The sequence below is a fragment of the Lutjanus erythropterus genome, chromosome 10 (genome assembly GCF_056507025.1).
Source record: "Lutjanus erythropterus isolate fLutEry1 chromosome 10, fLutEry1.hap2, whole genome shotgun sequence".
Lineage (NCBI taxonomy): Eukaryota > Metazoa > Chordata > Actinopteri > Lutjaniformes > Lutjanidae > Lutjanus > Lutjanus erythropterus.
The window spans coordinates 16,680,448-16,705,291 of record NC_139326.1 but is presented as its reverse complement, the minus strand read 5'-3'; the positions used below and the strand labels follow the sequence as shown (position 1 = coordinate 16,705,291).

The following is a 24,844-nucleotide window of genomic DNA, read 5'->3' as shown; positions in this document are numbered from 1 at the left end:
CTGGCTCGTGAAGATAAGCACTCTCTCCACATGCTGAGAGACGATGATAAGGGGATTGCTTCACTAAATGAAAAAGAAAAAAAAATAATAGCCCCACCATTGGAGCTGCTAAAATGAGAAGCTTTATCAGTTTAGCTGGGAAAGACCCCCGATCCCACTCCTCCAACCATAAATCACAATTTGTTTTTCAATACTGGGCATGCTCAGTATGGGAAAGAAACAAAACAAAGGCGAAATGTGCACAAATTTGTAATCTTGATGTTTAATCTTATTTTGTGAAAAGAAACAGGCAACACCCCCTATTTATGATGCAAGCAGTATATATAAACTTGTAATAACATTACAATTACTACATAGTTGTCAGCACATAAAATGTTTTTTAAGTGCTTTTTTATGTAGTATTGTTGAAGACTTATTTGCAGCTGTGTTATATTGCCATTTGTTTATACACCAACATACAGTTTTAAGTGCTAACAGGAGTTATAGGGTACAGAGCAATAAAATAATGAACAAATGTTTTAAGTTTTGATTTAATAAATAACATGTCTTAAAACAAGCAGTAATAAATTATCATTAACATACAAATATTTTCAACTATTGGTAAAACAATGAAAATATCAGTCTTTTACATTAGACAAATAATTATTTTGCCAGAAACTACTGCAATTTACTTATTTAATTTAGGTTACGCTGCTCTTTTCCCAACAACCAGCTTTAAAGGAAAAATCGGTCAAAAACATTGTTGCTTGTTAAATACTGAATAAATAAATTATTATAATATTAAATTAGTCAAAAAAGGCAACTTACTTGACTTGCAATGGAAACTTTTTGCAGTCAAACTTAAGTTATTTCATCTGAATAATAAACTTCAATTATGCAATTACAACAGGTAACAGGAATGGAAAAGCATTCATGCCTAAAATAACTTAAGCCTTGTCTGTCCATCACTCCTGCCGGGCACCCTCTCATAGCTTAGCCTCCCCTTCTTCAGTGGTGTCAACACTGCAAAACAAAACACAAGGAAAACCTGAGGGAAACACAGAGGAAACAGAGCGTGATGGAAATATGGCATTTATGTTTTGTTCCATGTATTAATTTGAGGAAGGTTATAGTCTCCTCATTACAGAACTGCTGGATGGAAACACACCAACAGACACAATCATTCACCTGTTCCAACTAAACCTGCAGCCTCGCCGCTCCTCTTCCTCTCTTGTGATATCCAGCACTTGAACCCATACTTAGGTGAAACGGCTGTTGTCTCTCTGGTGTTGGTGAGGCAGTCGTCGCTGCTTTGACTTTGACCCCACAGCATGACCTCTGTAGGGGGGCTCAGACCGAAGGAAACGCCGTGGCTGTGTTTCTGCTGGAGGTCACTGTCGACTGTAGGGTTCATGAATATGTTACTCTCAGCTGGCTGCTGCAGGACAGAGCTGTAACTGAGAGTGGAGTCGAGCTTGAAAGGGCTGTCAATCTTTGTTTGAGCCCTTTGTGTCCACTCATCGTTTGCTCTTTCGACAAATCCACCCATGACTCCAGCTCTGCCTCTCCAAGAAAGAAGCTTCACCTCCTCTGTGCCTCTTCTGTACTCTTTCCAATGATCACTGCTGGTCCAGCTTCTCTGGACGGGAACATCTGGGCTGCCAAAGGAAGAACTCAGGTCGAGTCTGAAATCTGTGCTGTCAACCTGCACCGTCACATCTGGGTCAGAGGAGGTGGGTGCAGCTTTGAACGGGAAGCTGATGCTGTGGTCATGACAGAAATGTTCTGGATGGGGGTTAATGGGGGGCTCTGGTTCTGCATCAGAGTTCATTTGCTCAGGCTCAGCAGTGGCGGTCCAGGTGATGTTTGGTGGACTGGCCAGTTGGTTTGTCTCAGTGATGACTGTATGAGACTCTGGCTGGTTGGGATCTGGGGTCAGTGTGTACAGGGAGGTTGTGTCACTGAACAGCTAAGACCAGGGACAGAAGAGGAGCTGAATCAGGACAACCAAACAACACATTGCGGTTCTTCAAGTACTCTCAAGACATTTTTCTGCCCACAGAACTAAGCAGTTAAACTTTTCTTCAAACAGCTGAAGTGGCTGTCAGTGATCATAACACCAAACCTGTTTGAATCACTGAACAAATCAAAGACCAGGCAGTGATTCATGCCTGGAACTAGGCCAACCTTGAGGACTTTGTGTGGCACCTCAGGGAGCAGCTCCTTCAGCTGAGACAGAGAGGCCCCAAGGAGCCACTGGAGGGATGGCGCTCTCTTCAACATTAGCTGACTAACCAGAGGGTTAATACATGGGAACTGCAACAGACACTCTTCCTCCTGGACAAAAAGAAAACTAAATGTCAACACACACAGTTTGATTAGGGGGTAAAAATTAAGCCATCTATGGTGTAACATTGGAGGAATAAAAAAAAAGCTTAAGTTGAAGTGGCAGCAGGAGCCTTTCTTCAGACATTTATTCTGCTCTTATCCTGCATGAGCTCGGTTGAAACAGTAAATGAAACTGAAGGAAAACCCTCTCCACCAACTACTAGTCCAATCTGTGTCACTTAGATAAATCACCTTTGAGGGAATCGCAGTCAGCCAGTCTCTGTCCAGGTAATCGAGAGGCTCCCTGTCGCTGGACGTCAGGCTGCTGAAGCAGATCTGACTGATCCATTTAGCGATTTCCATCACCTCAGACACAATCAACACCTGACAAATACAGAAAAATATTAACTAACTAAACTAACAAACTACAGGTTGTTGAGAGATGTAGAGAGAGTCAATTAAAAATACTATTTGTACCAGTAACTACCAAATAACTACCAAATGATGTGGTTAACTTTTACTAGCATTAGACTTTGTTGAGATTTTTTGACAGGACATGAAGTTAGTATAGACAGTTCTGGTTGAAAAAATGTGTGCTGTGTTAATGTTCTACCTTCACATTTAGATCCTCGGACTTCATGCTGAACAGCACCAGAGATGAATAAACCAACACCAAGTTGCTGAAGGCTTCGCTGGAAAATCTGCCATCACTCAGACAGAAGCAGAAGCAGCAATGGTAAGCCTTTGTGTGCAAGGGATGTGTGTGTGTGTGCGTGTGCGTGTGTACTGGATTTATGTGTGTGTGGACACTGACCCTCCTCCCTGGCTGTCTGGGCAGTACAGGATGAGCCAACAGCAGCTGTATTGCAGAGAGAGCGCAGTCAGCCTCATCACTATTCCCTCACTGGCTCCCTCCTGATTCAGTTCATCCTCCTCCTACAAACACACACACACACACACACACACACACACACACACACACACACACACACACACACACACACACACACACACACTTCATGAGTTGAAGTAAAAAATCTAATACCTTTTCTAGGCACACAAATGGTTTATTTCTCTCACATTTTGTTCAGAAGTTTGTTAAATTCTGTGTTTCTTCTCCTTTGCCAAAATAATCCATCCACCTGACAGGTGTGGCATATAGAGATTCGGATTAACTGTTTTATTAGAGCATGAGGAGTGATTGGTTTGGGTCAGAGTTAATCAAGTAAAATTTAATCGATCTACTATCAAATAAAGACCTGAAATCTATCAGATTATTTTTTGAATGTGCGCCGCATGTTATTTCATGTTCAAGTATATGTGTTTAATATGTTTAATATGATGTCCTTTACATCTGTATATGTTTCATAGGCTATGTAATGCTGTAAGACAATACACAATATGTTGCTGTGGACATAAAGCTTTGATTTAGGGGGAAAAATACATTTGGCATTGTTTGGTATAGGCAAAAACATTTTTATAACAAAAATGTCCATAGTTCAGTGCTTAATAAATATCTTTTTCCAAACTGCAGATTTTATAGTATCCTTTTATTGTGACCAGTCCAAGACACACCTGTGTAATAATCATACTGTTTAATCAGCATCTCTACTTGCCACACCTGTCAGGCAGATGGATTAACTTGGCAAAGGAGAAGTGCTCACTAACATTTAACAAATTTGTGTATAAATGTCCTATGTACAGAAGAAGGCTTAGATTTTTCACTTCATCTCATGAAAAATGGGAGCAAAGTGTTGCATTCATTTTTGTTGAGTGTAGCTGCAGAAACTGAATGAAGAATTTTTCAGCATTTCCATGCAATACCAATGAAATTCAGTGGAAAGAGATAAAAAAAAAAACATGGAGGAAATTCAGTATCATAGTGTGTTTCCTTTAAAGCAGTGGTTCCCAGCCCCGTTACTTGTATCTATGAAAAGCTGAACCCCAGTCTGCACGGACATGCGCATACACCAAAAGAATAAGTGATTTATTCCAAAGCTTTAAGATAAATTTGAATTGTTTCCATACTTGTAACCTTTACCTTTGGTAAATGTCTCTCTTCTAGTATAGGCTGGGTTGTTTTAACAACCCAACTGGATAGCTTACACATTCATCCTTACCAAAGAATAATAATGACTCAAAATCACAGAGCTTGTATACAGACTTTTGTATAAATTGGGATTTTAGTTCACATGAGTAAATCTAATTTTGACAGCCTCAGAGCAGACAAAGCCCTGGGAACCCCAGGTCGAGAACCAGTGCTTTAAAGAATGCTGTAGGTGTCTTTGTTCCTCATACCTGAATGAGGACAGCAGTGCTTTCATCCACTGTAATCACAGCGTAGAGATGAGTCCTACCGAGCATCTGCAAGGATGGACAGTGTCTCCTCTCCAGCACAGTCAAGTTAAATCTGTAACATAACACACAGACGGACACCTGTCTCCATAAAGCATTAAATTATAGCTTATCATCTCTCCAGTAACACCTCATCTTGCCTCCATCCATACACTTATTTAATAGGTTATCATATTTAGAGCATTACCTTCCAGTAGATATATGGGTTTTGTTTAAATATATGTTTAAATATGGAAATTGGGTTGAAATCCAGGTCTCTTCTTTCCTACTGGCTGTAAAATGTACCGTGACTCAAGTGTCTGTAGCAGGAGTGGACAGTTGAGAAGCCCCTCTGTCACAATCAACACATATGACACATTGTCCTCCAGGCACCACAAGGTCTTCTCCATCTCTTTTGGTAAAAAAACAAAAACAAAAGACAATGAGAAAGAAAAAAAAATCACACTAGGCCTCAGTGTACAATGATGTGAATAACATGTATTTGGTGTGAGCTGACCAGGGTTACAGATGATTGTGTTGAAGGTGAGGTGACTGATGCTCCTCTCTCTGCAGACTGTGGCCCATGGTGACTGGCCTGGGTGGTCGTACTCCACCACCAGAGAGAAACAGCTCCAGGGGAAGTCTGGACCTACATGCTGCTCATACACCACCACACACACACACTTGTGTATGCTGGTGGAACAGGATGGGAGTGTGAAACAAACACTTTGTTCAATATAGCACGTAGCAGCATGAAATACTTCCTTTAACACAGCAAACAATTAGCGTGTACTCCAGTGTGCCAAAGCACATTTGTTCATTACTTCCACTGTACAGAGTGACACTTTCACCTAATGAAAGCACCACAGCCAACAACATCAAACTATAAACACATTTTTGCTGTATATATTTTACTAATACCAAGAAACCACCACAAAATCTGGATGTGAATTATGAGGAATTTGCTGACATATATGTGCGAATGATGTGATAAATACAAAAGTACTGATAGACTGTACATTTCTACTAGCAATGCAAGATATGGATTTTTTAAATGGATTTTTTATGGATTATTACCTGCTTCTCATGGTCAATACCACTAAGGTAACCAATAATTTCACATTTTTTAAATCTTGAAAATAAGTTCATAAAACCTGAAGTTTATGCTCATCTGAGGGTGAGAGAGGCTTAAATGTAGGGAGCAAAGATGAATGATTTAATATTCCAGAGCCTTGACCGAACTAAATCTAATTGACATCATTATTACAACAAAAACAAAGAACAGTTCTGATTCTTTAAATGTTCATTTGGTTTTTCTAGTAAAATTCACCATTAAACTTCACAAATACACACTGGCTTTTAGAGAGCATTTTGCCTAAGAATTCAAATTAAATGCTTTGACAGTCTGTCAAATCAAAGATGACTGGAGCCGATAAATATACCAATATAGCTGGATATGTCAATATACACCGATAAATGATCAGCCCAGATATTTATTACGGATGCATGATTTGTACCTGCTGACCACCCTGGCACCATTCAATTTTTTCTTGTTCCCATCAGGACGAACTGCAGTTAGAGCAACACCTGAGACAACAAAAACCATCAACAGTTCTAACTGTGTGTCAGACTCATGAACATGTGTTTGTATTGTTAATACAAGGAATATTACTAACTTTTGCCTTTACTTATGAATAGTGGATTTATAACCCACAATCAGAAATGAAAATGCTAAATGAAATCAGTTGACCTATGCTTGTATTTAGCCACAATATGGCGGCTGTATTTTGTTTATTAGTAGTGCGGTTGATGGGTTGATTATGAAATGGCTGAAAGAGATCAAGTTTTGCTCACCAGTCACTTGGCTCAAGCTGTTAATGATAGTAGACCTGCTGTCATCACAGTCAACTGATATTATGACAAGAATCTACAGAAAGACAAATCAACTACAGAATAATATTAAGTGTTTCACAAATAAACACTGAAACATTTTGGATAATGGTGAAAGTGAATATGAGTAAATAGTATACTGGAAATTTGGATTTTCTCAACAGTGTGTACATTCATGATCTGTAAAACAATGTAACTGCACTTTATGTTATCTTCATATTCTTGACTAGCAGTTGTTTACAACAAGTGGAGCAAAACAATAGTTCAACATTTCCAAACTCCAGTAATTAAAATGCACTTAATACAAGGAAACCAAAAAGTGTGGTTGCAAACACTGACTTTCTCTGTGATGTTCTCTTCTTTCCTATCATGCAGCCATGCACTCAGCAGCTGCTGCAGCTTCAGCAGTTTGAGGTTGAGCTCCTGTTTCTTGTGACTGAGGTAGAGGATGATCTGCAGCCTCTTCAGCAGCTGCTCCAGACTCTGCTCTGCACACGTCTCAGCCGCCTTGGTCAGGTACTCTTCAGTGTGTAAGGGAAAGAGCATAAATCAGGGTGTCTGCCGGGTCTTTCCTTCAATTGAGTTTTGTTTTTCAAATTAGTTTTTGAGAAAATACTATATTTATCAAACTAACAACTACAGAATGAAACCAACATGAAACCAATAACTACTAATGCAAACTGTGAAACCTGGTCACACTTTGTCAGACCACACCCAGCTAATGTGGTGTGGTGTTTCTTCATCAAGAAAATTTCACTTCTAAAACTAAAAAATGTGTCTGTTAACAATATTTTAATCTATTATGTGTAAGTACAAGTTCAGTTACATCTCAAGAACAGAGATGCAAGAAGAACTTGTGCAAGAAGACACTCGAATGAGGAACTGAGGTTTTAAGAGTCTCATGGGAAGTCAGAAAAACATAAACCTGCTGTAAACAACCACCAGCAAACACCTGCCCTCACCCAATATTGTTATGTATTCAGATCAAGAGCATCGGCAAAGTCTCACTCTGCACTAACAATGTTAACTTCCTCAAAAGCAGAAGTGCTCTGCGTCCTCATTTATAAAACTGTGTGTAGGATTCATCTTAAAAGATGGCGTAGAGATGAACCTAAGACACTGCTTACACACAACAATATTCTGATTTATAAAACAGGGCTTAGGCACGTACTCCACCAGCTTCCCTCTATGAATCACAATCAACTTGAGATGTACCACCTTTTGCTGACATCATTTAACACCCATAGTTGCCTATAAATGGTCAGTGAAACGCCCCAAATTAATATTCAGTCACACTGACTGCATGAAGATGATTACTAACAGAAAGGCAAAAAATAAATTTCACACAGTATGAAATCAGTGTTTTTGTTGTGGAGGCTGAGACCAGGTTGTTTGGTGGACACAGTGTGGACGTTACAGATGCCAAGAAGGTATCAGAGTGACAGAGTGACGAAACCAGCATGGTACCAAATTATAACAACACCAACCAGGTAACCTTACAAGCTTTTCTGAAACACTGTAAGTAGGCAGATACATTAAACAGGAGACTGTGTGTATAATGGCGGACCTGTCTGTGAATAGCATGAGGTTATAAACTCTGCAGTGTTTCCTTCATACATAGACTGTATTTGTATCTGATTTTGCCTACTTATCAGTTGTTTAAATATCTGCTCTACATGTCACTCTGCTGCTACTGTGAAAACAAAAACACAGATGGAAAAATCCAAAATGTGAGTTGTGTTTTTAGAGAACTTCAGACACAAACAGGGAGAGAGGTGGGGCAAACTCTAGTGTGTGTGCAGAGACCAGAGGTGTGTGTGTGGTTTACAAGCAAGGTGATTAGATTCAAGTACTTTGTGACTAAACTGTAATATAAGGTGGATAATTTAGTATTATTCTTCTCGACATGACTGAGAGAGACGAGCGCACAGCTTTAATAATATAAAATCCATTTGTGGTTTATTGTGGCAGGCTGCCACAAATAAATTAATGTATGGAAAACACTTCTGTTTTAACCCTGGATTCTTTCACTGGTTTGAACTGGGTGTAATGACAGTTGATTAGTGGTTTGCTTTCTCTGTCAGCAATGTCAATCAAATCTAGTGAAACCACACCCACACTGTCCTTAAGCCAATTCTGCCAAGTTTTAAGTGTTAAACTCTTATTAAATGATATAAGGTTGTAGTGCTATTAACTACTGAATGTGTTATACGGACCCAACGCAGTACTGAGATCACACTTCAGCAGCAGCTCCTTGAACATCACCAGCAGATGAATCAGACGTGCCTGGTTGAGAAGCAGCTCCTGATCTGCATGAAACACCAGACAAGCAGTTAGATTTTACACCTTTTCCAGTGAAGATAAACTAAATTAATATCTCACGGCTACAATATACAGTTTAAAATCACAAATAAAATGTGTGGAATTGTGGAAATGTGTTTCTGCATCATGAAATGACATTTTGTACCTCTGTCCAGCTCTGTGCTCTGTCCATGTGCCCTGCAGAGTGCCTTCTCCTGCTGCTTGAGAAGGAAGTGTGTTTGGTCTGGAGTCAGGCAGCTGAAGTCTCCCCACATCAAGAAGTTGAGCCCCAGCTGTCTGGCAGAGCTCAAACAGGGCTGAGCGAAGGCGAGCAGCTCACAGTAAGCACCCTGCTGGCTGTCTGTAACGGAGCAAGAGTACAGGGGTTTATGAAACAAACTTCAGCTCCTACCTGAACCACACTTTTCTCCAACAAAAGTCCCATGTTTTTGTATATTCAAACTGAAGGTGCCGTGATAGTGTCATACCAGTAGCTTGGACTTGTACCACACTGCTGTCCTGTCTGTCCAGATGGATGGACTGACTCAGAGCATGTCTGATGGGCTGACCCGTCTGCTCTCGAGTAACATTTCCTGATGCAGCACCATTCATGTATGTTGGCCTCCTGTCTGATCTTTGCAGCTGCTCTGGAGGCAGCTGAGGTGCTTGTTGGACAACTTGTGATGCTGATAAGGACATGAGATGAGATTATAGTGTGTGACAAGAACAAGCCATAAGACCACAAGTACAGTAAGGTAAGTATCAAAGTGAAACATCTTGAACTTGAACCCCAAAAGATTAAAGAAACAAGTACTTATTTACATTATCAATAATTCTTTATACTACAAAAGAAAAAAATATATATTTAAAGAACTAGAACCAGAGATTTTTGCCATTTTTAAACCTTAAATATTGATTGCCAAAATAGTTGCTGACTTTATCAACTGCTTAATTGACAAATAATTTAAGCTATGTGTTGACAATAGTTTTAATGATGAACACTCTTTATATTAGCACAAGATTTTTCAATTGTTTTGAAAATATATTAAACATAGGGAGCCTCTAGGCTGTAAATCAGATATTTTTTGCAGCATGCATATACACAAAAACATCAATATTATCAAGAGAAAATTTTATAAAAGTAGCATTACAAGAACTTAAGGAGTTGATGAAAATCATCTTCAGGCTCTGTAAGACGAACAGCTAATGATTGTGTGATCTGTTCAGTCACTTCAACCAAATTACACTCCACAGCTACACCACAACTCTACCTGGCTGAGGGCTGGCTAAGTTCTGAGGTGCTGCAGTGACTGGAGCTGTCTCCTGACATCTCAGTATCATGAAGGTGGTCAGAGGGCCCAGGTCCTTCTCTGGTGGACATTTGTAATTGTCTCTGACATTCAGTCTGGAGGACGTGGCCTGCTCGGGAATGCAGGCGCTCTGCTCTGTGCTACAGTTATCACTTCTTGTGTTTATGTTGTTCTTATAAGCAGAATTCATGGCTGAAACTTCTGAAAACCTCTGGTCTGAAACTTCATCTTTGGTGGAAGCAGCAGGTTTTGAATACATGAAGATTGCAGGTTTTACTTCCTCATTGTTTGTGTTGACAGTGTGCATCAGGAGGGTGTTTTGACATGTATCAGCAGACGTGATGAGCGGTGAAGCTCTGTGAAGAATTGTGTCGTCTGCAGCAGCTTCAGCGTGAAGAGCAACAGATTTCTCCAGGTGAGGTGACTCAGTTTTGTTTGTTGAATTCATCAGGGTGGAGGGTAAGACTGTGACCAGACCAGAGGAGATAAGATAACATCAGAAATCTGCTGCAATCTCTAATTTTAATCCTCTAAAATAGTACAACTAATTTCAAGCAGTACATAAAAAGCAATAGGCTATACACACTTACTATATGGTCTGCGACTAACAATGATTTTATTTTTGTTGGTTCTATACAATATCAGAAAAAAGTAAAAAATATCGATCACAATTGACAAAAGCCCTACTGTTTACATACTGAAGTTGATTTGTTTGACCATCTATTAAGGAACAAAACTGCCAAAAACAAAACAAACAACAACAAAAAAAAATTACTCAATAAACGAATTAATATGCTATTAAATATACCGAAAATAATATCAACCATAAATGCCAGCATTAATTAATAGATACTTTATTTTTGATTTGGCAGGTTTGATCATCAATACTATATCAATCAGTCCAAATCCAAAATATATTCACTTTACTATCCTATATGACCAAAAACACTTGCAAATATTCACATGATTGAAGCTGTAACATGTATATTTCTGGCAAGTTTACTTAAAAAGCAATTATCAAATTGATTAATTAATATGCTTATTATCAACTAATTCAGCATACAGTTTCAGCTCTGTTTACTATAAAAAGAAATGTGCATAATATGTATTGTCTGTATCCTCTACTAAACTACAGAAATTTGATAACTACCACGTTCACTTGGATCCTCTGACAAAACTGATTCAATTAAACAGAGTACTTACACTCCACATGATCAGGTGACACTTTTTTGAAGTCCTCCGTCTCTTTCTGTTTGGTGGAGGGAAACTCAGACCTCATGCTCTCTGTGAACTCACGGTTGATGCACAAACACATCTGTGGGACTCCCGTCCCCGTCTGGGACTGAAGTTTGTCACCACCGCAGGCGAAGCTTAGTCTCTCTAACTTTGACACTTTCAAAGCTTCAGACAGAGGCTGGAAGTCAATAGCTGGCTCACACATTTGAGGCTCTGTGGAAAAAATACATCAGACTGAATTTTTAATAACACCATTTGTAGAGTTATTTGTAGTGTAGCTCTATAAAACTAAAAACCTTAAAGACTAAACAGCCTCTCATACAGTGTATGTCAGCATTTTGTGACAGACATAAAACTGCCAAAAATTATTGTGAACAATGAGCTAAATTACATGCATTTGCGTATATGTTGATCTTCATAGCAAACAGTGACTGTCTACCTCTTAACATGGCAGCAAAAGCAGAGAAATCCTGACTTTTAGTTCCATCAAGACCCATAAATTACCATAATGAAACCAGACAGTTTCATGGGTTGGACCCTTCGTAACAGTGCCCATGTCTTTAAACTCCTGCCCCTACTCGCATCCAATTTGAGACTGCCCCCAGAGGCTCAGAAGACATTACACAGTTGTTTTCAATGGTGAGCAGATGAAGCCTTATGAAGCTTTGGGTCTTTCCTTTTGTTCGTGCTGACTAAAGATTTAAAGCTTTGAACTGAGGAAGCACAACAACATCTGGTGGTTTGCGAAATGAACAGCAGCTCTTCAAGATTGAGGCCAAGGCACTGCAACACCTTGCTGATTTTAGAGTTTCAATTGTGTTTGTCTGTGATGAAAGTGCACAAAGCCTGTGTGTTGTTATGCTGCAGTAAATATAAATTGTTGAGTGATACTGGAAAATTAATTTTGTCAAAAAAAGTTAGTTTGACACAGAGTTTTCATGTCCCTAATTGGTGTAGTCTGAGGACTTTGAGGTTAATATTATGTGACATTACACATGAGAAGTAATTTAGAGATTGATATTCATTAAAATATTGCTTTTATTACCTTATTACTTGGTATCAGGTAGAAATGTTCCTGTTACACGTCTTTCAAGTCCTGATCACCACATTTTTCTATTATCAACCAGTGTGCGCACTACATTGTCTGCATTATAAATGAAGTGGCTTCTCAAGCACCTCTGACGTTTGAGAACATATAAATATATTTTACATAGTTTTAGAGGGTGAGAAATCTGCAGAAGCCTTAAATGTATACCATAATTTATGTAGATTTTATATAAAGCATAAGATTACACCTTGATATGAATGTTCTCAAATGCATTTTATTTGTTTGCTTTACTGTGTGAAGTTACGCTCAAAATTGAATAAATACATTTGTTTGAAAACAGTGTTCTTCATAAGAGTAAGATAAGCTTCAGAGCTTTGGTATTGTAATGGTGAATTGGTGGAATGGCCCTTTAATTAGAAAACTGTTAAACTAACTAATTAAAACCTGTGATTACCTGCCAACACAAAGCCCACCACAAAGGTTGGATGCTTCTCTGCCCTCCACAGCATCGCCTCCATCTCACTCTGAACTCTCGCTGACACCAAAGATCTACATGACAAACGTTAATGTTAGAAGAGTTTTTCTGCACGGTAGAACACTTAGAATAAAAATGAGACAAGTGCTGTATTAATAACTTGACCACATGGTAACTTGGTATTGTCACTCACTGTCTGCAGGGCGGCAACACCTCTTCCTCCTGGAGTTCACTTGCGGACAGAAAGATTTGGGTTTGACTTGTTTTGGGAGTCGCTATCAAAGTCACGTCCAGCTCCATCTCAGTTGGAAGCATCACATGACCTTAAAGGAAGATTACGTTTCAGCACACGGCAGCTACAAGCCTTATAAAACATACTTAGAAAGGTGAGTCATAACCGTGGTTGGTGGGTTTGACTTTTGAGGGCAGTGGTGAAAAGCAATTAAAATACACTTACTTAAGTACAATTCCCACAGACACTTGTACTTAACTATTTTAAGGTATTTTATACTTTACAGTTACAATTTTTTATACTCTGCAACATTTCAGGGGCAAATATTGTACTTATTTACTGTATTGCATTTATTCAATTTAATTTACAGCTACTAGTTATTACTTTTCAGATTAAGATTTATTTAAGCATTACGTAAGAGATAATGTACATAATTACTGTGAAATAAATCCCAACAGGATGATGCATGATAATGACCTGCTCACTATACATTATCCCACTTATTACATGCTTAATGAGTACTTCAATACTTTTACTCACTTCACTACTTAAAAGTTGGAATCTAGGGCATTAACTTGTATTTTCTTTGTCCTCTATTTTGTCATTTATGGTTTACTGGATGGGGATACAGATACAGAATACACAGACAATCCGAAAACAGCCATCCGATGCAAGTATCATAGTGTACATAGATAGACATTTAAAAATTAAAACAGTGAGGACAAAAGAAACCTAAGTAGAGTAAATCACGATACCATGAAGCAATATAAAACCACTTAATAATGAGTTACTGCTATTTTTATTTAAGTAAATGATTTGAATGAATACTTCTTCCACCACTGCTGGCAGTTATTAAATGGTAAATATTGGTAAAACAGCCATTGCAGAAAAAATTTCTGATCAAACACAATAAGTTAACAAGTTAGTTGTTCATGATGGGCAAGTGAAGCCTCATGAAGCTTTGAGACTTTCTTTCTATTTGTGCTTAAAAAGATTCACAGCTTTGAGGCTTCAAACTCGGCGAACACAGTGACATCTGGTGGTTTGCAGAAGTGATAGCAGCCCTTCAGGACTGTGGCTGAAGCACCACCACACCTCACTGATGATTAATCGTTTTAGTCTCATATGTGTGCATTAAAAGTCTTGTATGTTATTAAGTCTGTAAGCCTACTTTTGATCAGAAAGGGTGGCATTAAATATTAATGTTACTGTGCAACATGTTACAGAAAAATAATTATGCGTCGTCCAAAATACCTAGACATAAAATATTTTTTATGTTTTTATAAACAGATTAAACAGTTTCATGTTCTTAAATTTCATGGTTGATATTTTGTGTGATATCACATATGAGTTGCAATGTGATGTGACTGGAGAGTGATATTCATCAAATTAGCCTGTTATTTCATAACATTATTACTTGGTATCACAAACACATGTTCTCATATATATGATTATGTCATAACAGTACGTTTCACAGGAGTGAAACAAGCTTCGGCACTTCGGTATCATCCGCCCATCTCTAGCTGTTGTGTTAGTTTTACCTGCCAACTCTGACTCTGTCAGGCTTTCATTCATATTGCTGGGCTCCTCTGGAATCTCATACTGACTAATGTCCACCCAAACTGGTACATCTAATTGTGAAACGTGGAAAAATGAGACAACAGTCTATCAGTTTACTTTTCTGTGTCTGGATTTCTTTGATTTAGGAAACATTTTCATCTTATCGTCACCTTTGTGAAGCACATCCAGGACTGGAGGTTGCTCGCTCAGCTGTTCAGGAGCAACATTCATACGATGATAAATACTGGAAAAGGCTGTGCGGTTTTCTTGGCTTAGATTCAGTGTGTCAACTACCATTGGCAACAGCAGAGACTATGAAGAAAATAAATCATATATTAAAATGTTAAAGTGATTTCTAAAATGAATAACTAATTAGACATGTATCATTTTAGTTACCTCTTCCTTCATCAGTGACTCTCTACCAAACTCCTCATGAATGTTCACACATGTCTGAATGTCACTGGTGTTCACATCAGGAGGCTTTTCATAAGATGCACAGTGTCTGAAAGAGTTTGAACATTTAAGTAAATAACTTTATTGTCTGTTAATGAGCAAATTTTAGGATGTGACAAGCACTGAACATACACACCTGAATATGGTGTCCTCAGAGATGGCATCTCCAGTTGAGCTCAGCAGAGGGTCGGCCACAGGAAGGGTCCTCAGCCTGGACAGTTTGGTTTTCAGTGTAGGTAAATGTCTCTTGAAATGTGGCAGGTGGTCAACAAACAGCTCATCTGGCAGGAGAAGATCTTTGACAGACGGAAATGTGTTTTTTGAGTTTGAAAGATGATCAGTGTCACAGTCAAAACAGGAAATGCAGAAATAGGCAAGTATAAAAGAAAAGAATGACAGGAACACAGTTACCTGAGTTCTTATTTCCAGGTTTCATCTGGTCAGTTGTCCACTTGACAAAGGTTTCCTGACATGGATCATTAACCTGTGACTGTGTTAAAAGCCAAACATACTCATCCTGGTCTAGATCCTTCAGGGAGTCAGGGTTAGAGCTGGGTATCACCTCTTTAACCCAGTTCACCTCACTCAGACTCACATTAAATCTAGAACAAAAAACACTGAATCACTTTTTGAGCAACTTAACACTAGACATAAATGTTGAAATTATGACTCAAACAATGAATAAAGAGAGTATAATGCACAGTGAGACAGTCTTTAAAAAAGACAACCTTTCTGGTGAATTAACCAGTTGCTTTTTTCCTCCCAGGTCTTCGAGCACAGAACCATTGACAAATAGTTTGCAGGTTGAAATCACCTTTCCTACAGCAAGAATAAAGTTTGTTAATGTTTTTATATGTATAAATCAGAGCAGTGAAAGAAGGAGTTCAAAGTTAATTAGCTTCTCCCGCGAATTATTTACACAATGGACTGGGCTACAGCACCTTGGACTATATATTTGTGTGAAATCAAATCTAAACCCTCATCATGTCACATAAAATATGCTAAAGCCAGGGTCCATGTCACTCAGCGTAGAGGTTATTATGACTTCAGTTAGGCCACTTGTGTACCTCTGATCCACGGTGTCCTGTAAGTGACCTCAGGCAGCTCTCCACTGTGGGGGTACAGGTCAGTGGTACCAGAGAAGTAAGGTGTTGGCAGTGCCAGCAGGTTCATCATTACTTTCAGACTGGTGGTCGTCTGAAATAAAAACAAGAAGGAAAGCAAAGAGGGAGGCAGGACAACATAACATTTGGGTTTAAAGTACAGATGAAAAGACACTCTAAAAAGCAAGTACTACTTTTCTGATAATACTATAATTTTGAAAACAAGATTTTTTATAGTGTAGTTTTGCTACATTTACTAAAGTCACTGATCTAAATACTACTTCTGATGAGGAACCTGTGAGGTTTAACTCGTTGTTTTTAACCCCTTTTAACAATAATTTTTCTGAATTCCAAAACTGTCCTGGGATCATTTCTTTAGTGGACCAGGAAACTCAACTTAAGGTATGGGAAAAAAAGGACCATTTAGGTGGTAAAACTCAAGCAGGTATGACCATTCTCAGTGCAGAAGTCATTCTTTCAGATATTAAAAAAGTTTGAGAAACTTTTATGCACTAGACAAGTCCCAATCATTAAACACTTTATGATATAAGTGATAAATGTTATGCTTAGAGCCATTTTTGGGATTGAACGTGATCTAAAAGACTTTAAGAGGCATTTTTAATTTCAGCTCGACTTTCATGATAATTTTTTGAAGGAAAAGTAATAAGCCACACACTCACCTCAAAAACATAGTCAAGAGCTTTATATCTGTTAGCAGAGAAAAGTTGAGCAGAAAAGCAGCTGTCATTTTCAGACCTATAAAGACCACAGAGAGAGCAGTACAAACATTATAGTCAGGAAAATTTTATGATTTTTGCTTTCCAGCCATTGTTTTCACGACAACAAAGAACAGATCAATGTAATGTCTTATGTCACCCCAAACAACGAACTTTAAGTAAACTCCTGAAATAAGTATGTCAATCACCAGTGGTGGGAGAAATATTCATAACTTTACTATAAAAGTAGTAATACCACACTGTACAAAAGTATTAGCATTAAAATAAAGAACCAAAAGTTAATGGACAACTCATGCAGAATAGCCCATTTCAGAATCATGTTTATGGATGTTATTACTGAATCATAAATGTGTAAATAACTTTAATGTTGCAGTTGATAAAGGTGGAGGTAATATGAATGACTTTATGAACAGCTGGATACCATGTGAATCTACCGCCAGGATCAATAAAGTCTCATCTTAACCTATGATAATACATAATAAATTATTTGTTGATTATACTTTGAATTAATATGACGTTGAATCTGCAAAGTAGCTAGTTACTGAAGGTATTAAATTGGTGTAGTGGAGTAAAAAGTACAATATTAAATTATTAATCCAATATTGGATTAAATTAGAAATTCAGCTAGTCGCAGAAAATGGAAATAGTCAAGTACAGGTACCTCAAAATAGTACTTAAAATACAGTTAGTATACTTTGTTAACTACTTGTCACTACTGTCAACCACAAAATAAATAATTCATGGCCGTTTAATAGCAATGTTAACTTGGGTAGCTAGCTTAATGTTAACTACCTCTTCCGAGTAAGCTAGCAAAATTACAACAATAGCAAACTTTTCTTTCGCCTTAAACTTATAAAATGCTCTGCTCAAACTTAAGCAGGCAGCACAAATTGAACAAATAAAGCAGACTGTCTTGGTAAGCATCAAACTTACATAATAAATGCGTTTTATTTTGGTGTTTTGACAGGCGAGGTGTCGATCGGGAGCTGCTGCGTTCATCAGCACAAATGAAGCCAAAGATCGTTTATTGAGCCTGAATCAGTTGTTCGTCTGAACTACAAAGGTGGGCTTTAACCGTCACGCATGCGCTTTGGGACAGTACAATATCTTTGATAGGGGAGAGTGGGGTAAGATTAGTCTGTAGGCACGTTGACCCAGACCAGACTGTGTCCTGGTCTGCAAATGTGTATTATACATTTATTATTATTATTATTATTATTATTATTATTATTATTGTTGTTGTTGTTGTTGTTGTTGTTGTTGTTGTTGTTGTTGTTGTTGTTATTATTATTATTATTATTATTATTATTATTATTATTATTATTATTATTATTATTGTTTATTATACAGGAAAAGATTAAAAGTAACATAATAAAAATCAGTTACAATTAATCGGGCCTGACTCAGTTAAAACTGGTTTACAGCAGGTTCCTGTTCTGCAGCACATGAAAGACAGAAACACATCACAAAACAGTAACAGTCAACAAAAACAAACAGCAACACGAATCATTTAAAGAGGCAGGGACTTGAATGAAGTGTGCACACGTTATGGGTTAAGTCAGTGGTTGCAAGTGTATCCTTCCATCAGATAGTGTTTATATGTCTGTTTAAAATGTATTGTTCTGATATAATATGATATCTCATTCCAGAGTTTGGTATATGTGTGAAAAAATGATCTCAGACCATAGCTATTTTTGTAAGCTGGTACTGGGATAAGTGCTTGGGAGACTGATCTAGTGATGCGTTCCTGAGTTGCAAAGTTGGACAGTTTTTATTAATACTAATGCCTGATGTAAAGCCCCGCTGAGGCTACAATACATGTGCAGAAAATAGAAAAAAAGTTTTATTGTTCCACAACTTAGTTTTCATAGTTGGTGATATTTATTTAATTATTTATTCATTATTTATACATTTTACATTTTTTGATTTTCATTTTAATTAAAGTCATTGTGTTAAAAAAAAATCCAGTAATTATATAATGTTCTCAAATCAATTAATAATTGAGTTTAACCCTGACTCACACGAGAGGAAATTTTTGTCCATTTGTATTTAGATTTTTCAATCATTTTGGCTGTGTTAATGCATATGGCATACATTTTGGCCAGGTTGTGTATTTTTTGGGTTAATTTTGGAATTTCAACCTCAGCCCCTATAATAACTCTACACACATTTTGTAATCAAAATACTCCAGTTCATACCCAGAGGACATTACTGTCCCATTGACTACCAGCAACACTGCATTTTTTTTTTTTTTATCTCATTGCCTTTGTTTCGTTTTCAGGCTTTCATCCTGCAATCTTTACTTCAAAACTTTAGTTTTTTTTTTTCTTCACCAGATGGCGCCATTTTTACTATGTTTGGCTTAGGTTTTAGTGACAGGCTTTGTTTCTCTTCTCCCACAGTATGCAGCACTACAGGCCAGCTGAGTTAATGAATAGAATCGAGGTGGTATGGGTGTGTTGGTTGGGATGTCAGAGTGTGGTGTGTATGTGTGTGCTGAGAAATTAACATGTCTTGTGTACTCAAATCTTTATCAAGAAAAATAGTCAAATGTAAACCCATAAAATACATAAAAACTGTATTTTTGATCTATTGGCCATTGCAGCTTAAAATCATGAATTATAATTCAAAATAATATGTGTGTATATATGTATATATAATAAATGATAAAAGGACTGTGACACTGAAATAGTTAAACAGAATTAATTTTATCAATTACACCTGCTGTGAATCTTACGAATCTATTGCATTGTTTCTCAAGTAAAGACAAAGATTCAGGTGTTCATTAAAAGTTAGCATCTGAATCTGATTTCGAGCAGTGGCATGTAACTAAGTACATTTACTCAAATACTGTACTTAATACTTTAGACTTCAACTGCACTACACTTTGAAAAACAATATTGTACTTTTTGCCCCACTACAATTAAATTGATTTATATAACATTAGTTACTAATTACTTTGTATACTAGGATTATTACAACACATCAAGTAATAAATTGATGTGCAATAATTATAATCAGTCATATAATATTCATTATTCTGAAATGGCCCATTCTGCATAAAGAGTAGTGTTTCTTTTTGTACTAAGAACATTGTGATGCTAATACTTTTGTACTTTTACACAGGTAAGATTGTGAATACAGGACTCCTATATGTATGAGAGCATTTCACTGTATTATTGATATTTGTTCTAAAGTAAAATATTTTCCACCCCTGTTAAATCCTCATGAGTGTATAACTTTAAGAAAACCTATTTACTGCTTTTCACTCTTTACATTTTTTTTCCTGTAAGAGCACTGTATGCTTTTCACCACGTGGAGGCGCTATTCACTACGCTACAAAAGACAGTACAGACTTGATCCACGGAGCGTTAATGGATCTGAGCAGACACCATTAGTACAGACACTTTACCTAAAACTTTTGGTCAACCTCATACACATTATAGCAAACAAACAGTCTTTTTGTTCTGAATGTGTTCTGAAAGAGAAAAAATAAAGTTTTGAAAACGATGTACAGCAATGACATTGTCCACTTGACAAAGGTGTCTTGAGATCTGTGACTGCACTAAAAGCCAAACATACTCATCCTTGTCTTGATCCTTCAGTGAGTCAGGGTTACATCCCCTCCACATCCCCCTTGACAGTCAGAATCATATTTAATCTTGAACAAACCGCACTTGAATAAATATAAAAAAAAATATGACTCAAACAATAAAACACAATGAGAGTAAAATGATGCACAGTGAGACACTGTTTGAAAAAGACAGAAACCTTCTGTTGAATTAATTAGTTCCTTTTTTCCTTCCAGGCCATCAAGTACATGACCACTGACAACTAGTCTGATGGTAGAGATCACCTTTCTTATAACAAATGCAAAAAAGTAATAAACAGAAAAAAAACCCCTGTGTTGGCCTCATTTAAGGTAATTTGACACACTCTTAAGTAGCTTTTATAAAAAAGTGTCTACGTTAGTTGCATTCTGGCATCTATCTACCTGTACACAGATGTATGTGCCTGTAAAGACAAACAATCATTCTCTAATAACAAAAGTAGAGGCCTGCTTGTCTGCGGTGAAAAACTGGATGTCATGCAGTCTCTTCTTTCTTGAAGTTACGTTTGATCCTATACATTCAGTTTTGATCAGCAGATTGAAGAAGTTACTAAGATCGCCTTTTTTAAAATTTGTAACACAGGTCCCTCTTGTCCATTGTCTTAAGTCTCTAGTATAAGAGTAATCTATGTACTGTTATTCCAGGATTCAAAGGTTTATTTGTCACATATAAAGCTGAGGAGAAGTGTGCCTGACAGGGCAGAGGATGGAGTTCTCCGTCTTTATGGCCTGAAAAAAAAAATGCACATGATAATCAAAACATCTCAGTGTCAGCACCTTATCTGAGCATAGAGAAAAGTCAGTCGCTCTTTACCACAGCGACACCTCTTTTAATATCTACATTAATGCTCTCATGCGATGAGAGACAGGAGAGGATGAGGATGAGCAGAACTGGGATGCTTCGCCTCCTTTGGTGGGTTTATGTGTTTGATGTTGTCCTGAATCCAACAATGTTACATTTCGCCTGCTAAATCAGTCTTTGTCTGCTTAATTAAAATGACCCTTCCTGCATAGATTATAAATCGGTGCATTTGTTCTTTAATTTCCATTTGATTATGCTGAATGGATGGTCAATTTACATTTGCAAGGACTTCATCTGGCCCCTGCAGACATGTGGCAAGACTAGAGTCTTTTAGCTGCAGCCATGCATCATGTGAGAACGTGAATCAGAGGCCACTGCATGCACGGTTTTGTTTTACATATACTCGTCTCCACTTTTAATATACAAAAAGGTCCCTTTTCCAGCCATGCAAGAAACTGGCAATATGACAATATTTGACTGAAAAATCCCCTTGGCTTTTGGTGGAGGCATACAAAAATTATGAAAAGAGGGATCACCACTGATTACAATTCATCCAGGGCATGAATGTCTGAAGCAAATTCCATGGAAATCCATCCAGTGGTTGCTAGTTGAGGTGAAGATCACAGAGGTGCTACATGAAAAGTCAGAGGATTGACAGAATCATGAATGAATGGCAAAGTGTCTATAATATGACATGGTAAACTATCATAAACTATAACATGATAATCTACACAATTTAAACTGAAAGGCTGAAATATTCTGTTCTTTGTTTGAACATCTTTTCCAGTGATGCTATAGAGCCTACATGCTTGTCCTTGAATGCTCTACATAGACTGATTGAATGTTAGCACAGCAGTCCTTATTATCCCCCATTAACCTACATTTAACAGATGCTTAGACATTAAATTGACATGTCTGCTAAGGTGTAGCTCACTGTGTGCTGGCCTGGCAGCTCTTCATTGACTAACATCATTGCATGTTAGCTAACACACTACTCCACCGGCAATGCGCAGGAAGTGGTTTGGCTCACAATCAAAAGGGTGAAGGGTGAAAAGCAGCTATTTGCTCATCATCTCAAATGAAAAAAAAAAAAGAAAGTGTTATCTAAGCAATGCGCTAGAAGGGCATATAACATGAATATCAAGGGATTCAAGTATTGTTCTACAAGGTAGACACATTGCCTAGAGGCCTTTACTGTGATGCACTGAACTTACAGTAATACCATTATCAAAAAGGATAAAATAGTAAAGATGCATACAGACACATCGTTATATACAGACACATGTCAGTATTTTACCCCAAACAAAGTCCTATTGGTGAGGACACACTGAAGTATTACTGCTGTATAAATATACTGTATAGTGCTACAAACACTTCATGAGCAAACAAATAATTTAAAATCTAAAATCTGCACATTTGCTAATATCATAATTCTTTACTCACTACAATCAGTAGACACTTGGCCTCACATTTTAATTCATTGTTTTGTGAAGAGAGTGTAGTGCGTTGTCATTTTTGCATCTGTTTACTGTCTAAATAATGGCTACACAATTAAGGGTTTTGTGCTTCATTACAGCTGTTGGCTTTGAATGAGAATGCACAGTGTGTGTGTGTGTGTGTGTGGGCGAGTGTGTGTGTGTGCGTGTGGGTGGGTTTGGGTGAGTGTGGAGGGGGATGGAAGGTGTCGAACACATGCATGCTACTCTTGCTTGTTGTTCTCTCCCAGCTGGACGCTTGGCGGATGCATCAGGAGAACAGAAGTTCTGCGCAGACCCCAGAGGAGAACACAGAACGCAGGCACAATCCTTGGACGTGTTCACAGTGAGTATCTTTACTCTAAATCATCTTTCAGTGGTACCGGAATAAAATGTATCACATCAACAACATTTTGTGAAAATAGCTGTGAAAATGTTTAGTTTTACAGGTCTGACAAACAGTTTTTTATTATTTGTACTTTGACATGTGGTGTGGTAGAAGTATAAAATAACATAAAATGTAAATAGTCAATTAACTACTCAAAATTACACATAAGTACTACAGTAAATGTACTTTCCACCACTGCCAAATAGCTGTCTTTTGGAGAGGAGATTCAGTAATGCTCCATTTTAAATAAAACAGTGAAATGAAACATACTTTGATCTCTGATTCTCCTAGAAAAAAGACAAAATGAAAAGAAAAACATTAATTGAACTGTTTATATGTCACCTGCCCAACACACTGAAAAAGAAAAAGTAAATGAAGATTCACTCCTCATCAGTTGAACAGCAGTCTAATCAGGCCAAAATGCTGTCCAACAATCAATGCAGGTGCTGGGGACATGGTTCAGGTTATGACAACTCCAGATTACAATTATCTTTAGTGATCCTGGAGCATTGGTTCATGATAGTCTTCTCTAGAAGCAGCCACATGGGCACCTGTAACAATTATTTTTTATTTAATTACTCTTTTACTTAAAAAAAAAATGTCTAGACTCCTGTATAATTTGAAGTTGATTGAATTTGAAAAGGCAAGTTGAGATATTTTTTAAGATATTATATTGAACCAACAACTCTTCAGTCACACTGACTGACATTAGAAACAAATCTGATTTCCCTTTACATTTTCTCAGTGTGAAAAGTCAGTTCTTCATTTCACAGAAAGAGCTTACAGCTATACAAAAATAAACAATCGCAACTTCTTTTAAAGTGTATTGGAGACACAGTAAGTTTCCATCATATATGTTTTCTTCAAACTATAAAAAGGAAGTCTCAGGCTCTCAAACAGTGCATGCTGGGAAGTCTGTTAATATGCTGATCTTGTTGCTTTAGAAACTTAATTTAATGAGCTGATTGAACTCTATGCTGTAGATTCATTCAACTCATCATTTCAAGTAAAAAGACTTCAATTTAAGTTCTGAAATATTCTGAAAATAAATACAAGAAAGCTTAATTAACTAATGTGAATAAATATTAATAGTAAAACTTGTATATTTACATTACTGAGGAAATATTAGTTGATTCTACTAAATTACTATATGATTTTTTGCATGAAGAGAAGGGAGGAGAACTGTGACAACATAAGCGTCAGGTTTTGTCACATGTACCACACAGTGTAATGCAAGAGGCTGGATTTCATTTCAAGGCTGGTTTCATTCAGCAGTGATACACATTTAGCATCTCCACTGTTTTATTTTAGAGATTAAGCAAATACAAAATAATGAATAACATGCCTTTGATAGTCTGTACAGAGAGAAAGACCATACAAGTCAGTGTGTGGGCTAAAAACCTCATAATGACATGCTAAACAGTGTAAATGATCGGTTGGGAGCCTCACGAGTCAAACAAATACACACCCACAGGCTCTTAGCATTATGTGAGTATAACCAGCCACAAGCCCTGCTGAACCAATCAAGCAATTCACTGATGCATTTAGTTCAACAGTGATTACTAAATGTCTGAAATCAAGTT

General features: G+C 37.4%; 1 protein-coding gene across 1 annotated transcript; it reads right to left on the bottom strand.

The window, feature by feature from the left end:
- Positions 1–409: 409 nt before the first annotated feature.
- shoc1 (shortage in chiasmata 1) lies at positions 410–19,195 on the bottom strand. Its single transcript, XM_084729050.1, has 28 exons — positions 19,185–19,195; positions 16,930–17,005; positions 16,214–16,343; positions 15,875–15,965; positions 15,558–15,748; positions 15,283–15,442; positions 15,090–15,195; positions 14,864–15,005; positions 14,675–14,764; positions 13,095–13,224; positions 12,881–12,975; positions 11,346–11,591; positions 10,104–10,607; positions 9,321–9,518; positions 8,999–9,193; positions 8,748–8,840; positions 6,871–7,052; positions 6,496–6,568; positions 6,159–6,228; positions 5,159–5,334; positions 4,948–5,053; positions 4,606–4,717; positions 3,122–3,243; positions 2,921–3,008; positions 2,560–2,691; positions 2,167–2,316; positions 1,168–1,948; positions 410–1,002 (listed from the first exon to the last, which is right to left on the bottom strand). The coding sequence occupies exons 1-28, from the start codon at positions 19,193–19,195 to the stop codon at positions 917–919; spliced, it is 4,536 nt and encodes a 1,511-aa protein (XP_084585176.1). The 3' UTR covers positions 410–916.
- Between the last annotated feature and the right edge of the window lie 5,649 nt (positions 19,196–24,844).